At 43.3% G+C, this 17,799-nt stretch overlaps 1 protein-coding gene and 1 long non-coding RNA gene across 4 annotated transcripts in view; one reads left to right on the top strand and one right to left on the bottom strand.

Moving 5' to 3' along the window:
* LOC309849838 overlaps positions 1–17,799 on the top strand; it is a 98,451-nt gene that overhangs the window by 41,467 nt on the left and 39,185 nt on the right. The gene's annotated exons all lie outside the window — the stretch shown is intronic.
* Positions 133–17,799, bottom strand: part of TIPRL (TOR signaling pathway regulator) — a 27,404-nt gene continuing 9,737 nt past the window's right edge. For 2 of the 3 annotated variants that reach the window (XM_082702800.1, XM_082702801.1), the window contains exons 4-7: positions 14,112–14,243; positions 4,936–5,031; positions 2,748–2,810; positions 133–1,678 (exon numbers count right to left, since the gene is read on the bottom strand). In XM_082702800.1, the coding sequence (XP_082558926.1) occupies positions 1,535–1,678; positions 2,748–2,810; positions 4,936–5,031; positions 14,112–14,243 (435 nt within the window). In that variant the 3' untranslated portion in view covers positions 133–1,534. The remainder of the gene's footprint in view (positions 1,679–2,747; positions 2,811–4,935; positions 5,032–14,111; positions 14,244–17,799) is intronic. The other variant, XM_082702802.1, reaches the window with a different exon arrangement.

Raw genomic sequence — 17,799 nt, 5'->3', positions numbered from 1 at the left:
CTGTCTGCCTGCAGAATCGGGCTACAGTGTGACCAAGTTCCAAACCAAGCACAAATGGAAAAAGGATACCAAACCATTTTTTTAAATTAAACTTCAGGGGATACAGAAATAAATGAAATAGCAAATCACAGATCAGTAATTCCTTATTGTTTATTCTTTCCTTACAAAAAGACACTGGGAACAAATAAATATGAAATGGCATATGTCTTATTTAGCAACGGGCAAATCGAGGCTTTCCGGGTCTTCTCCACAGGAATACACTCAAGGGGCTTCCAGAAGCACACTCATCCTATCAACTTCCCACCCTCTATAAAAAAGATCAATTCTTTTAATTTCCCACAATTTTTAGCAATGGATTCTGGAAATAAGTCACCTAAACCTGACTCAGAGACTAAGACAACCGATTCAAGTTAAGAATATATATGATGTTGCCCAAAAACTTCAACTAATGAAAATTCTTACAAGTTTTTCATTTCTGATATATCCTGTATGAATAAAGAGTCTATTCTGTTCAAATCCGCATGGCAAATAAAATACAACAGAAGGCTGAGCACAATATATACACTTTTCTGTCCCACAAGAAAAGATTAAATACAGGTATATTTAATAGACAGTGAACATGCCATGTATTTTCTTAAAGCCAACAAAATCCTGATTTCCTATACCTTGCAGGTGACGCAGCAGAATGCAAACAAATACCAAAGTCACTGTGACAAAATCTGGCTGATAAAATTAGCTACACAACAGTACAAATTCAATATTCAATGGATTTATTCATTCCAAGGTTGCATGGAAAATGAAGTTAAAAAACGTCAGTACAAGTAGAACCGCACATAGGAAAAAGCACCTAAAGACGAAGGAAGGGCAGCTCTGACACCTCCCTGCGGCCGGCGAGCCACGTTCAGGTGCTTCCACGGATAGAGCACCGTCAGTCTGCCCAAACCCTAGGCTGCTATTCAGTTCTGTGTCTGAAATCTTCTCAAAGACTCCAAAAGCCAATTTAAATTTAAAGGGGAAATATATATATATATATTTGTGTGTGTGTGGGTAAAGATCATTTACGACATCAGTTTCCTAAAAGGCAACTCACGGCTCTCCAGAAGTGCGCACAAACCAAAAAGCCCAAAGGAAAGAGCTAGCACACCAACATGCACGATCAGGAAGCCACAAGGTGCTGTAATTCTGTGACTGACACTGACCCTCGGGGTCGGAGACAGTGTCTCATGATGGACGCAGATTATGCCCACTGCATGTGAGGCACACACACACCACTAGTGAGATCGCACTCTAACAGTTAGAAATCCAAACTTAACTCCAGAAAATATAAATCTGGAATATGAATCTGAAGACAGACAGTACAAAAAGCTGTTGAGTGGAACCTGCCTGCAACAATCCTTTGTGGTTTTTTTTTTCCTTTAAGGCTACAGAAAATCTGCACATAAACAAGGCAAGTAATTCTCAGAATAAAAATACCCCCTCCAAATAGCTAAGGTCCCCAGTCAGATTCCACGGTGAGTCTATGTTGTATCACATTCTATTCCGCAGGTGCACTTTCTTGTGAGTCTGCAGGGTTAGGATCCATTCTTTCTGGAAATAGTAGCTTCTCACAAACTGCCTCCTTGATCGGTAAATACTGTGATATTTCATTAGGTTCCGTGAAGAGGGAAGGTGAAACGTGCTGGAAATACAGAAATCATGTTAGCACAGATTCACTGACCACACTGGTACTTTTAAGAAATGCTTTGGTTCAAGTACTCACAAAGCACACCAATTTTATTTTATTCTTTTAAACAATTTGTTTGGGGGCTGGGGGGTGGTGGGGGAGAGGGAGAGTCTGAAGCGGGCTCCATGCCAAGCACAGAGGCTGACACAGGGCTCGACCTCTCAATCCGAGATCATGACCTGAGCCGAAAGCAGAGGCTTTAACCCACTGAGCCACCCAGGCGCCCCTAAGCATCTGATTCCTGATCTCAGCTCAGGTCTTGATCTCAAGGTCATGAGTTCAAACCCCGTCCTGGGCTCCATGTTTCGTGTGGAGCCTACTTAAAAAGGTTTTTTTTTTTACTGCATCTTAATCTCATCCCCCTTTACTCATGCTTTTGACCTTGAAAGCACCAGCCTTTAGACAGAGCCAGGATGTGGCCTACGACAGACTCTAAGTGACTTTTCCTACCCACGTATACTCTACACCCACACAGAAATAAGCACAAGCGGTATCAATCTCTCTAAATCACAGCGGTATTTGCAAAAAGGTATGACTTTTGAAGCAACCTATTACAGAATCCTACAGATTTGCAGAAGCCCTTTACAAGTCCCAGGAGAGCAAAAAATAAAGAAAATTAGGCCAAAACAAGGTATGGCACAAAATTATCACATTTTAAGGAGAAAAAAAGAGACTGGGTAGAAAAAAATTAGAGGGTGACAAGGTGCTAAGTGGAAAGAAGATGGCACCGGTGCCACTCGCAGACCCACCAACAAACAGCGGTGTGACCTACGGTAAGTCACAGCTCTGGCTCTGTTTTTCCAGAATAAAAAGTGGCAAGTAGACTAGAAGAAGGCTCTGGTACGTACAAAAGCTCTGACTGGTTTTGTACCTGAGGTAAGCTCAGGAACCTTATGCTCCAGTAGGATTTATCTTTAAGAGGCTTATTAGGTGAACTGATAGATTTAGGGATCCAGATTTGGGTGGGAACATGCAAAATGAACATTAAAAGTCAACTTCTAAAAACTGGATTAAAATACTGTACCATTAAATTAGCAATTTTGCTCTCTCGTGATGTATATTCTCGTAACATGTAGGTCTTGTCCGCCTATGTTGAAAAAATAAGAAAAGGTTGCCATAAATCTATTTCTATTGTTACAAAATCCTTTCTCTCAAACAGCACTGCCTAGGACAACAGAACTGCTTACAAAGTAGCAGGAAGTCTGACAAGAATTCTCATGCTGCCAGGAGACAATTAATTTTCACCAAGAATTCTTAATTACTAATACCAATCTCTATAAATCACAGTGATACCATATGTAAACAGATTTAAGAATTACCATGTAAGAGAAATACAAGCAGACGTTTAACTTTAAAAACAACACATGTATTTGCAAATGATATGTGCAAGAGATTTTAACATTCATGTTTGAAACTACATCTTTTCCTTAAGCTTTATCATCACCTATCTACATAACCTGGCGACTCTCACGTGTAAAGAAAGAAAGCTTAAATTTAATTCTCTCCCATTTCTGCAAAATTCTTGAAATTGCTTATTTAATAAATCACATTTTTAGACTTCGACTTTTCCCATTTCCAACTTTTTAAAGTTAGGTTTTAGAAACCTATTTTAGGTTTTAGAAAAAAATTTATTATAATTTGTTTTTCGGTGAAACATTATTCAAAAAAAGAAAATTCACACAAGATTAAACTCCCTTAAAGTTTTAATCTTTTCTATTAATAAATGTAAATTTTAATCTTTAGTCAATAAAACAGATTACTGCTCACTAAAATCAGATAATACAGAAGTAGAGGGCAACCACAGCTTCTACAGATAATACTATCTTTTAACATTCAGAAATCTCTACACAACTTATATATGTTCACTTGCTTTTTTTTTTTTTTTTTAAAGGTTTTATTTATTTATTTGACAGAGATCACAAGTAGGCAGAGAGAGAGAGAGCGAGAGAGGAGGAAGCAGGCTCCCGCTGAGCAGAGAGCCCGATGCGGGGCTCGATCCCAGGACCCTGAGATCATGACCGGAGCCGAAGGCAGAGGCTTTAACCCGCTGAGCCACCCAGGCACCCCTGTTCACTTGCTTTTTAAAATACAAATCTGAGATGCGTATCTTTACACATCAATTAAATGCCAACTCTCTGCCACTCATTTTTAGTGGCAGTCCACTTTCAACCTATGGATGTAAATTAAATAGTTTAAGTCGCGCCCATGCGGTGAACAGCAAGCTCCCGCCTCTCCTTTCGCTACCACCAACAGCAGCACTGCCACAAACGTCCATATACATTGCGTATATATTAAAATTATAAACACACATTATACACACACACACACTTCTAAGGCAGAAAAATACAGCCTATCTTTAGTACTTTGCCACCACTTTTAAAAAAGAGAAAAAAACCATAGTTTTTTGAGGGAAGAAACCCTACCCCCCGCCCCTGAGCGCGGGACTTGGGCACCAACCCCGTCTTACTGGGTTTAAATTCCACTTCTGCCACCTATTCACCGTAGAACCTGGGCAAGTGACCACCTGACGTCTTGGCTGTCGCTGCCTCAGCTACGAACAGAGACGATGACCGCTCTTCTTCCACAGGGTGCTGGGGACAGTCACCACCACTGCCCTACTGACTCGGGCGCTCCCTTCTCTAATTCTCTACACCATCACAAACCAGAGGCTACAGACCCACTGCGAAAGGACAGGCTGCTATAAGCTACCAGAGGAACTTCCATGACTCAATTTTTTAGACACTTTTTGGAAAAGCCTGTACGTCGGCAGTTCCTTCAGAGGGAGTACTGAGCTTTCAAACTTCAGCGTGACGATCACAATGATTATGTAATACCAACTCCAGGAGGCCATGTGATTGGTATTTTTAATAAAGACATTATATAAGCGCTAATATGATGAACAAAGGTAAGAGTTAAGGGACAGTTCTCTTAAACACAGATTAAGTACGTGTGAGGTTTTTTCAGAAGCATCAGACATGCCCTACTGGGGAGTGTCCTTTAGAAAACATTTTTAGCTACCAGAACTTTCAGACAAGATGTGCTGTTTCGTTTCCTGTGCCATCAACAGTGCATGTAGAACACCCTATCTTAAAGGTCAGAAGGACTGTCATAAAATATAAAGCAGTGTTTCACTTCAAATTCCCAACCAGACAATGTAACAACAGGAACAAGCCCAACATCAACCAGTATATTCATGAAATAAGAACACATACCTCATGGTAAAGTCTTGTGTCATTCATTCTGATAAGCACCCCATCAATTCTCAGAAAAAATCGCAATAGCAGGAAAAAGCTAGAAGGCATCACTCTCTGAAAAAAATAGAAATATTTTAATGAAAATTAAATATGTTATTACTTTGCTAAAAGAAAATAAATTTTTTTGAAAATGAAAATTCTAAAGGCATCAGAGAAGACTGAATTAGCAATATACAGAAATCTCTAAACTAGATGTTCTTTGTCATAGTTTCAACTAAGGCTCAATATATTAGAATATAAACATCTTGGCTTCAGTTTCCTACAATAAAAAATATTTTTTGGTCAAAAGATATTGAGGTTAAAGATTTAAAAAATACGTAAGTATTATGAAAATTACAATGGCTGATTTAAGGACACCTGGGTGGCTCAGTGGGTTAAATTCTCTGCCTTCGGCTCAGGTCATGATCTCAGGGTCCTGGGATGAAGCCCCGCATCGGGCTCTCTGCTCAGCGGAGAGCCTGCTTCCCCCTCTCTCTGCCTGCCTCTCTGCCTACTTGTGATCTCTCTGTCAAATAAATAAATAAAATCTTAAAAACAAACAAACAAACAATGGTCGCTTTAAAAATTGATAGTACTTACAGTAAATGTCAACTCCAGTAACACCAAAATTAAAGAATAACCTATTTCTTTGTTGTTACCTGTGTCTTATTCACTTTACAGTAATAAAGAGACCTTAAATAGAATGGTCTAATTCAGTGCAACCAATTAAGTACTATCTCATACACCCAAAGACTGATTTATCAGACCATTATAACATGTTCTTGGGGCGCCTGGGTGGCTCAGTGGGTTAAGCCGCTGCCTTCGGCTCAGGTCATGATCTCAGGGTCCTGGGATCGAGTCCCGCATCGGGCTCTCTGCTCGGCAGGGAGCCTGCTTCCTCCTCTCTCTCTCTGCCTGCCTCTCTGCCTACTTGTGATCTCTCTCTGTCAAATAAATAAATAAAATCTAAAAAAATAAAAAAAAATAAAAAAAAAAATAAAATAACATGTTCTTAACAACTTTAATCTGCGTCATAGCTACACATTTCTGTTTTTCAAGTGTAAACCACTGAAGAAAGCCAGAAAGTCAGTGATAGTCGAGTGAGGTTGGTCCTAGTGGTAGGGAAGGAGGGGCTGAATAGTGTGTGGGGTCTTTAGATCTTTAAAAAGAATATTTTGGGGCACCTGGGTGGCTCTGTCGGTTAAGCGTCCAACTCTTGATCTTGGCTCAGGTCATGATCTCAGGGCTGAGAGATCAAGCCCCGCGTCAGGTTCCACACTGGGCGTGGAGCCTGCTTAAGATTCTCTCTCTCCATCCCGCCTCTGCCCCTCCCCAACATCTCTCTCCCTCTTTAAAAAAAAAAAAGAAGAAGAAGAAGAAGAAGAGTATGTTTGGGGGAACCAGGGTGGCTTCATCAGTAGAGCGTGCAATTCTTGATTTCAGGGTCATGAGCTCAAACCCCATGCTGGGGGTAGAGATTACTTAAAAAAAAAAGACCATTTCTTTTTCAAAAAGTGCTTGACCATTTACTAAATAAAACTTATCTACTAAAGTCCAGTTCTTCTTATAGTAGGTCTTGGATTTATATAAATAAAAAGACACAATCCCAGGGGCACCAGGATGCTCAATCATTAAGCGTCTGCCTTGGGCTCAGGTCATGATTCCTGGGTCTGGGAATAGAGCCCTGCATCAGGCTCCCTGCTCCTCGGGGAGCCTGCTTCTCCCTCTCAGCTCCCCTGTGCTTGTGTTCCCTCTCTCGTCATCTCTCTCTGTCACACAGATAAATAAAATCTTAAAAAAAGAAAAGAAAAGAAAAGACAGAATCCTAATGGTCAGGATGCTTATCAAAGAGGGAAACGGAGAAGCACGAGGTGGGGGGTGGCCAGGCTCAGAAGCACTCAGAGAGAGAAGTGCCTACGTCTGCTGGAGAGAGTCAGAGAAGGCCGCGGGAAGCTGACCATGCGAAGGAGAGTTTCCAACAGAGGTGAGAGCACGTGTAAGAAGTTCGGAGGCATGCACCAGCACGGTATCTTCAGGGCGCTGCCCGTAACTCCGCACGAGCACAGAGCAGCGTGAACAGGAGTGAAGATGTAACAGGACAGCCCGTTACTAACAGTGGCTTTACTGCCTAGACAGTCACCAGCCACAGGCCAAGCTCTCCTTTCTTAGGACACCCTCCCTTTTTTTAAAGATTTATTTATTTGGGCAGGGAGGAGGGATAATCTCAAGCAGACTCCCCACTGAGTGCAGAGTTCGATTCGGGGCTCATTGCAGGACCCTGAGATCATGACCTGAGCTACAACCCTGAGTTGGACACTTAGCCTGCTGAGCCACCCAGGTGCCCCCGCCTTAGCACCTCTACACACCCTGTTGCCAGACGTGATGCTTACCTATCTCTGGGTCTCAGGGTCAATGTCGCTTCTACAGAACCTATCTCTGGGTCTCAGGGTCAATGTCGCTTCTACAGAAGCTTTCCTACCACTCCAGAACCACAGGTTTCTCTGGGTATCTCCTCCCCACTCCCTTAGAGACCGACAGATTTATAACTACCTCCGTTTACTTGCCTACAGCCCCTGCCCCTCTACGGTACCGCAGGCCCCACAGCAGCGAGAACAAACAGCGAGCAGTGCTGGGTTCACCTCCGTGTCCCTGCGGCCTAGACACGCAGCCGGCACCGGGCAGGCGCTCACCGCGAGAGAGGCTGGAGCTGCCTTTGCGGAGAAAACGCTCCCGGCCGCGCCGCATTCGGGTGGGATTATCTGCACCAGACCTCACAGCAAGACACAGAACGAAGAACTTGGAGCAAGACCTGACCTGTGCCATCTGGCTCTGTCACAACTGACTGGGAATCGCACTACCGCTCGACAGAGTGCTACGTGTAATTACTGGAAAGACTGATGGGCAACACTTTTTCAGATTTCCAAGTTAGTTGTTACCAGTCACACTGGCACAACACAGCGAGCGATCACTGCGGCATGGCAGAGGGGACCAGGAGTTAGAAGACCCTAGTTCTAGTCCCAAGGGCACAATTCAACCACATGTATTTGGAGGCAGCAGCTCTCTTGTAGGAGCAGCTGGGGAACTTCTGGGTGTTTTCCTCACAATGATGAGCAACCGCAGCCTCTGGCAGATGAGGACCGGGACGCTGGGACCCCGCAGCGGGCCAGTCCCACGCGACCCAGTCCGGTCCTGCAGCCGGGAAACCTCCCAATTATCTTAACTGGCATTCATATGGGTTCAAACAAAACAAAACAAAACAACAATTTATATTGATCTGACCTTAGAACCTAACTGCATTTTACATATAAATGCAAGATGCACTCAAGGATGCACTGACCTTGACTGAGGGAAAGACTCCACCTCACTTCACTGGGAACATTACTTAAGGGCTGTTCACCATTTCTGAAAAACTACATCAGCAATGGCAGTCCTGTGTCGTCTGAGTCCCTTGCTGGTACCTGGCGCCTCCGCCAGCCGAGGCCTCTAGCTGTGGCGTTCAGGGAGTCAGTACTCGGACGGAGGTACAGGACTACTTCATGGTGTCTTTCAGTGCAGTCACATGATGCACTTACAGACCGAAATACAGATTTTATTTTAAATCAATTTCCTCTTATTTCTTTTTTATTTTATAGTTAGGACATTATGTTGGCTTATTGAAAAGAAGGTGGGTTATATTATCTATGAATTACATTTCAGGAAAGTAAAAGGGTAGGGGTGCTTAAAGTATTTGGTAAAACAAAACAAAACCAAAAAACTAATGGAGCAATGTGTGTAATTAGGTTGAGACCCACGAATTCAGAGCAAGTCACTAAACCACCCAAGGTCTCCTCCTTCATCTGTAAACATGTGGATGTACAGAAACAATCCCTTGGGCCTGTCCCTGTGAAATATGGCATTGCAGCAGGACCGCATTTCAACAAAAGCTACGTCCACGCTGGCACTGTCCCTGTCCCTTGAGAGGAAAGATGGGTCTCTACCTGGTGTACTTGCACCTCTGAGTAAAACACGAAGCAGAAGGCAGACAACATCCACTCCTGAGGACTCAGAATGGAAGTAACCATTGGCTGTAGAAACCATTACAGACCGTAGGGCGGGCGCTGTCAGTATTTGGGAGACAGGGAGTTTACTTCCTTTGAAAGCTAAAAACTTCCACATTAGCATGAAAATAGCTTTCCTTTTCATCTTTGACAGACAAGTCACATCAGCTATAAATCCTACAAAGCACAGTATATTAGAAGACAAAATCCTAACCTAAAAACAAGCTTTGCTCTAAGAACCTGATTTAGAAAACCAATCAGGGATGCCTGGGTGGCTTAGTCACCATCCCAGGGTCCTTGCTCAGTGAGGAGCCTGCTTCTCCCTCTCCCTCTGCAGCTCCCCCTGCTTGTGCTCTCTGACAAATAAATAAAATCTTTAAAAAAAATTAATTTGTGAAACATCCTGTAGATATAGGTAATGCCACAAACACAAAATTATCAAAACTCCGAAAAACTCCCTAAAGCAAATCCAGAAATCCCAGAGCTCTGAATCTACTCTTTCTCCCTGGGGATCTGGGCACAGGAAATTTTCTTTTTTAATTAAAACTGTCTAGATTTAGAATTAAAAATTAAGATGGTTAAAAACATTTCAAAACCTGAAACAAATAAATTAAAAGCAACCTAAAAGGCTCTATCTAACAATCTCCAGAATGTAAAGAAGTTACTTTGTTTATATAAGCAGCTTCCACATTTCGGTATCATTTCTTTAAGAGTGTTTTGTAATTATAAAGGAAACCAAAAAACCAAACATTCATAAGCAACTAGATTTACAATTCTAAAACAGTAACTTTTTAGCGGTTTTAAGGTTAAAACACCAAATAAAGGCAATGAACATTACTACCCTTACCCCAGATGATTCCAAGAATGTTTGGAAAGTGAAAGATCATCTATACAGCTGTCCCCTGAACAACACAGGTCTGACCTGTGCAAGTCCACATACGCCGATTTCTTCTGATCAGTTTTCCCTTCTCTATTTTCTCTTCGCTACGATGTTCTTGGTAACATTTTCTTTTCTCTAGCTTACTATATGGTAAGGGAATAGTACATATCACATGCAAAATAAGCGTAACCGGCTGTTCATATTATCGGTAAGACTTCTGGTGAACAACAGGCCACTGGCGGTTAAGTTTTGGGGGAGTGAAAAGTTGTCCAAAGTTTTTCAACTTTTTTTTTTTAAGATTTTATTTATTTGAGAGAGAGTATGTGCATACACAAGTAGGGGAGTGGCAGTGGGAGAGCAGGGAGCCTGCCCTGGGGCTCCACCCCAGGACCCCAAGATCATGACCTGAGCCAAAGGCAGCCGCTTAACCAACGGAGCCGCCCACGTGCCCTAAGGATTTTCAGCTTCTAAGGGAGGGTCACTGGTACCCCTAATTCCTACCCTGTTCAAGGGTCACCTGTTTATTTCATAGCTCCAATCAAACTTCTAGCCATGGGGAAAGATATAAGGCAGCCCTTAAAATTTTATACTTATTTTTGAAGGTCCTCAGAGAGCTCTGTTAAACTAAAAATAATCTGAGATGGTTCATATTTTATCTGAAAGCAAGTGGGAAAAATGCAAAATCAGAAAACGCTCTAAGTAAAAAGGCCAATGAAGTGGCCTCAAGTGAGCTTGCGTGGGAAGCACCCTGCACAGGCTCCGGAGATGGTCCTGCTGCTTCACCCTCAGGCAAGGGCGGGCGGCGTGACAGCCTGAAGCTACTGGCAGCTGTCACAAAACCAGCTCGCAAATACCTCACTGTCACGGTGGTCCACCACCAGCTCCCTCCCTGGTCTGGCTGGAGAAACTTACACACCTACAACTCAGATCTGGACCATGTGACCCATTCCCTCCATGGCCACGTGTCTACCCAACTTTCCAGTCCACACACGTACCACAAGTACACTATGGACAGTCAGGCAAGAAACAGTCTTTGTCCCCTGTGCTAAGAGATAATTAAACCTCTCATCTGCCTAGGTAATTCTGATAAAACTCCAGGTTTGGGCATCACCGGACTTGAGGGAGGCTCACCTCCACCACATCCCCCTCTCCTCCTCCTTTCACCGCAGTAGCAGCATCTCTCCTGCCTCCTGTCCCCGCAGTAGCAGCATCTCTCCTGCCTCCTGTCCCCGCAGTAGCAGCATCTCTCCTGCCTCCTGTCCCCGCAGTAGCAGCATCTCTCCTGCCGAAGGCTCCCCTTCCTCTCCTGAGCAAAGGCAGAGTCAGACTGATCCACTGTGTGACTGCAAGCTTCTTAGTATTTCTGACCCTCCATTTCTGCTCACTGTGTAGAATCTTCCCAAGGATGAGGAGACAATACAGACACGTATCTAACACAGTGTCTGTGAAATAATAGAAAATACGTATCTTGATCTCTGTTTCTGGTTCCTGACAGAGGGCTTCAGAAACCCTTGTAAACTCCTAAGTGATAAGAGCACTTAGGAACATCTTTGTTCTAATGAAGCAAACCTCGGTGAGCACCCAGGTCGGGGACGATCCCCAGAAGACCAGGCCATGATTAGAAGATGGATTTTCAGTTCCAACTCCCATTTTCCAGAGAAAAGAGTGCATCTAGAAATGGAGTTCATAACTGACCACGCCCATGTGAGAAGCCTTCCTAAGATCCTAACATACTCCCCATATTTAAAGAAACAAAAAGCACCCACACTTTTGTCAACCTCATGTCCTCTCGTCGGCACATCTCTGTTTCTTCTCATCCAGGAAGCTTTCTGGAAGTCGGGTCTACTCCTTGTCTCCACCTCCGCGTCCGTCACTTACCCCCGCTCCATGTAACTGAACACTGCGCTCGCCAAGGTGACCAACAGTCTCTTACTTGCTAAAAGCTATAACCAGTGTTTTCCGTCTAGGGGACGCCGACGCAGTCCAGGATCTCCTTACAGCCCGATGCCGGCTCTCACGGCTTCCTCAGCTCCTCATGCACCACGTTCCTGGTTTCTCACCTATGCTTGTGTTTACCAGGCTGATCTTTGCTTCTACAGAAGGAACTTCATTTGGGGGTGCCTGGGGGGCTCACTGGTTGGGCATTGGATTCTTGATTTCCACTAAGGTCATGATCTCTGGGGTGTGCGACGGAGCGCTGTGTGGAGCCCCGCCTCTGGCCCCTCATTCGCTAGAGTCTGCTGCTGCTTCTCCCTCTGCTCCCCAGGCCCCGCTTGTGTGCATTCTCTCTCAAATAAATAAATAAAATTTAAAAAAATTCAATTACACGAGATAAGTGGAGATAAGGAGCACCTGGGTGGTGAAGTCAGCTCATCGAGGGGCTCACTCTTGGCTTTAGCTCAGCAAGTGATCTCAGGGTGGTGAGATCAACCCTGTGTGGGGCTAGGAGAGCTCAGCATGGAGTCTTCTTAAGAGTCTGTCTCTCCCTCTGCCCTTCCCCTACCTGTGCCTGTGTTTTCTCTCAAATCTTTAAAAAAAAATAAAAACAGGGACACCTGGGTGGCTCAGTCAGTTAAGCCTCTGCCCTCAGCTCAGGTCATGATCCCAGGGTCCTGGGATCGAGTCCCGCGTCAGGCTCCTTGCTCAGCGGGGAGCCCCTTTGCCTGCCATTCTGCTTGTGTTCTGGTTCTCTCTTACTCTCTCTCAGCCAAATAAATACGTAAAATCTTTAAAAATAATAAAAAATTAAAAAATAAAAGTAAGTTACATGAGGTAAAAAGAAAGAACATGTTAAGACGATGTTGCTCCTCAGCTTGAGACTTACTGTTTCCTCTGGTGCACACAGAACACATTTGTGCGCCTCCTCTCCAGCTCCTCCACTGACAAAAACACAGGCGTCCCGACACAGATAAATCAAGGTACTCGGATACAAACGCATACCCAGATAGGCAAACCCTAAGGAACCTTCCACATAGTCAGTGAGTTGTAGCAGGTGGGTGGGCAAGCAGACAGGTGCGTGACTGGATAAGCTGGAAAGTGAACGAACCTAAATGGTGAAAGCTGAACTGGAGGAGGGTTACAGGTGGACAAGGGAGTAAGGTGCTAATGGAACAATTATCTAATGGCAGAATAATGATATGTATTAGATGGCACAAAGAAAACCGTCCCTGGTTGCATGACCATAGCTAAACCAAACTTTTGGGCCTTGTCTATAAAACACAGAAGCTAGACTAAGTGACTATCTACACACTCATTACAATTCCAAAATTCTGTGATAGTAGAGAAAACTTGACTCTGAAAGTCAAGTTTTGATTTATTGTTTTCTTCATTCCTTGTCATGTCCCTCACAATACCCACAACCATTATGTTCCCACACAATTTCGGAAGCTGGGGCCCCGTGTTTGACAGACCTTGTAAGTGCTATAACTGAGGGTTTATTTTTTTTTATTTTTATTTTTTTTTATGGAACGCTTCACGAATTTGCGTGTCATCCTTGCGCAGGGGCCATGCTAATCTTCTCTGTATCGTTCCAATTTTAGTATATGTGCTGCCGAAGTGAGCACATAACTGAGGGTTTAAAAGAAAGGACTTATAGGGGGTCTGGCAGAGGAATATTTAACTCTGCCCGGGGCAGCTGTTTTGTGCCATACAGAGGAGACGACACTTTAGCTGGGTCTCACGGGATAAGGCATGTTTCAGTTGAAAATTTTCTATAAAGTGTTAGAAACCCATTTATGACCAACAGTAAACGCGTATGAGCAACTGCTAGTGAGCATGTATTATTCTTTTTAAACGTGTCCCACCAATATATTATAAGTGGAAGTAGCTTGTTCACCAGACAGAAAAGAACACAAAAGGAGTAAGGAGTTCACATGTGTCATTTTTGTTTTCCTTTTCTGTGCTTGAGATGGAGGTACAGTCTGTAGATCCTTTTCAGTAGCATTTTTAATTCAAAAGTAAAAATTAAGCCATAATTTTCATTCAAATTAAACAGTAAGCAAACAAACTAGAGTAGCCAGGCACCTCTTTTAAAAGAAAATGTTCGGCTAAACTAAAGTTTAGGAATATACTAAGATATTGTGAATTTATAATGGATATGAAGATGTACTCTAGACCCAAGTGATACTTGACGCGATACCATGTTACGACCTTGAGTCTTCTACGTGAGTCTTGTGTTTCTGACCAACGGTTGGAACGGAAGAAGGACGTTCATCTTAAACAAAAACCACGGTACTCACAATTTTCACACTGAGGCTTGAAACTCCATGATCATGAAGTTCATCCTCAAACAAGAGAACTTCTTCAAAAAATTTAATCTGTTCTCTGGCTTTCAGTTTCTCTGTATCTATATGATCTGTTGTAGGTACAACCTGAAAGAAAAAATTCAAGAAGGAACACATAAAAATTTAAAGAATTAGAGCCACAGGAAAACTGTTCTCCTATCAGCCTTGTCTTCATAGCCAGAGCACACAGTTCTAGTTTTGGGTGTCGTCAGTAGACATGAAAGATAAGAATGTTCCTTGTCCTTGAAAAACTTAAGATACTACAGATAGCTGATACTACAACTTCAGAAAACAAGGGAGTCAAAATTCATCATCTTTCATAAAAGTCTAATTCAAATCAAGTGTTCTGTTATGATTATCGGAAAACTAATCATCTGAAAATTAGTGTGAACTACTATCATAGACGTCCAAAGCAGTTTTGTGCTGTGAAAGTCCACCTTTCATACACTGGTTTGGAGCTTTAAAAATCCCCATTATATATTTTAGGTTCCCAGCCTAGCTTCCCCAAACCTACAAACAAAATAGTGTTTTAAATAATGAAGTAGTGGGGGTGCCTGGGTGGCTCAGTGGGTTAAGCCTCTGCCTTTCGCTCAGGTAGTGATCCCAGGGTCCTTGGATCGAGCCCCGCATCAGGCTCTCTGCTCAGTGGGGAGCCTGCTTCCTCCTCTCTCTCTCTGCCTGCCTCTCTGCCTACTTGTGATCTCTGTCTGTCAAATACATAAATATATAATCTTAAATAATGATGTAAATAAGAACTTTCACAGATAATGAGGGGAAAACTCTTAGCATTCCGAAGAGGTTTTGGAGGACACTGGCCATTCCTTCGCAGTATTATTTTGTAGCTCGCAGACACACATTCACAGCCCAACAAGAGAATCAACAATGTTAACACGGCAAGACCTAGCAGCAGCTCAACTAAGTCTAAGTGTCTCCTACAGCTACAGGGTGGGATCTGAGACACCATTCTTTACCGCACCCAGTGCCACTAGATGTTCAGCTTTCCTATCCCTTGACAGCGCAGTACCATAAACACGACAACGCTCGTCAAACCGCAGCTGCTCACTAAGTGCCTGATTCCTTCACTTTCCTCAGCAGCCGTGACGGGGTAATTCGACTCATGGGTAGAATCGGGAAGTGGGGAGCAGTCTGGGAACTGGCCCGGGATCAGGACCTGACGAGGATGCAGGAGACTGCAGGGATGAGGGCAGGGGACAGTGTGAAGGAGTTCTATGTGATGTGGGGGAAGGTTATGGCGACAAGCGGTAGCAGTGTCCACTGGAGCCCGAGAGGTGAAAGCGTGTCCGCGTGTCCTCCACGGTCACTCCGAGAGCACACTCCCGCCCTCCGCAGTCTTCTCCAAACTGCGCCCGCAGCAGGCCTGAGGCCACACAGGCGCAAACGGGGAGTGGGAAGGGGGCGGAGGGGTGACGGGGCAGCGCCTAACCGGCTCCGTGTCACCTGCACGTTTGTTTCCCATTTAAGACAGAAGCTGGTGCTTCTAGGACTGCCTAGGAGCATAAAACTTCCGTCGGTATAAACACAACTTCTAAATTCCTCACTTTTTATTTAGCTTTAGTTTGAAGGTACACATTTGTAAGATCCTCCTTATAAAAACATCTGATTTCCAAAAAGTTAATCAGTCATTATATCAATTTCCTATCAGTAAATGACTACTTCACTGTTTCGTATATACCTTCACAAGGGACTGATCAAAATGAATCTATCAGTTTTGCCATTTACTTGTGCTTATAAAATATCTGAAAGAAAATAATGGACAAAACATTAAGGAATATACTAGGATATATTCATATATGGGGATATTCATTATATTGAATTTATCTATACTATCTTTTTCATTTGCCAGGAAAAATATGTTTAAAATATATTTTCTCTTTCTCTGTTCTCTTCCTCAACTCTACTTACGTCCTCCCTAAACTCAGGTGTCTGAAAAGAAAGGGGGAAAAAAACCCCAAAACCAACAGATCGGTTGAAAACAGATCAAACACTTCTAACTTCTAGTATCGTCAGAATAAGGAACTCAGACAAATCCTCTTGCTGAAGACAACTTAAAAGCTGGATGAAAAAACAAAAACTTAAAAACATCAAATGGTCGAGACGCTGAAGAACTACTGGACTGAGACCTGAAAGAGGACCGGAGCCCAGACAGGGCCAGCAAGGCAGCAGTTGGCGGGTTGGGGCCTGACGGCCTCTGGAATGGCCCGTCCGGGGGAGAGGCTGGGCTCTGCCAGTTGTTGGCTCCATCACAGCTCAGCACTCACCGTGCAGAACACCCTGTGCCCTCCCTAGTTGGGGATGGTGCGCTAATGCTGCACGAGTTTCACAGCTTCTTAGATCATACGGGCCTGGAAACCGCAAACACTGGCCCCAAAACAGAGGTTAGCAAACTAAAGACCCCTAGGCCAGCTGTGGCCAAATGTCACCCCATCACCTATTTTTTCCATGAATTGTGAGCTAAGAATCATTTTTACATTTTTTAAATCATTGGAAAAAGCAGTTCAGTTAAAAAAAAAAAGAAACTCAAATTCATTTTATGAACATATATATGAATTCATATGATTTCACTAGATGAAACCCAAATTTCCACGCCCCTAAGTAAAATCTTCCTGCAGCAAAGCCATGACCATTCACTCACTCACTCTCTGGCTGCTTCAACGACAACAGCACAGCCGAGCAGCTGCAACATGAAGGCTACAACCCCCGAAGCCTAAAACCAGCTCCACAGAATGTCTGTAGAACTAAGTCCTTGACCACCAATACCCTCAGTGCCTCTCAGAAACAACAAAAGTCCTCTCTGGAGAAAACCATTATCACCCTGCGATTTCGACAAAAATACGGAGACATTTAGGAGCCTAGACCCCATGAGCCAGAACCAACAGAAATAACAAGACAGTAAAAGACCCTAGGGAGGGGCGCCTGGGTGGCTCAGGGGGTTAAAACCTCTGCCTTCGGCTCAGGTATGATCCCAGGGTCCTGGGATCAAGCCCCGAATTGGGCCCTCTGCTCAGCGGGGAGCCTGCTTCCCCACCCCCCACCCGCCACCGCCCCGACTCTCTGCCTACTTGTGATCTCTGTCAAATAAAATCTTTTTTTTCCCCCTCCCCCCTGTCAAATAATCTTAAAAAAAAAAAGAAAAGAAAAGAACATGAGGCCGCAGCTGTAAAATAACAATGCACACTATTTTTGAAGGAACTGAACGTTAAGGTCGAAAATTTCAAATTATACTAGAAAATATTTTTACAAAAGAATTATGATCAGGAGGGATCCTGCTGAGGGTGCTCGCAACATCTTTCTTTTCCTATATTTCACAATTCATTAAACTGTACCTCCATATTTTTGGAGTTATTTCACAATTTTTAAAGGGCTTAAAAAACATATGGAACACTACAAACATTCTTAACACCTTTCAAGAAAAGTGAGTCTTATTCACGTCTTTCAAGTAAGATCTCCCTCACATCAAATGGAGGTTTATGAGAAGGAAAATACTTGACTTATAAATTGTTTTAAATTTATCATATAAAGTTAATTAATGGTAAATGTTAAGAACCCTATGCTAAATTTCCTTTTTAAAAATTACTGAAAACAGTGCATGTGTGTATATACATACAAGATACATATTTATCTT

The sequence above is a fragment of the Mustela nivalis genome (genome assembly GCF_964662115.1).
Source record: "Mustela nivalis genome assembly, chromosome: 16".
In the NCBI taxonomy this organism is placed as follows: Eukaryota; Metazoa; Chordata; class Mammalia; order Carnivora; family Mustelidae; genus Mustela; species Mustela nivalis.
Note: the sequence above shows the minus strand (reverse complement) of the source record. Positions and strands in the feature narration are given on the sequence as shown.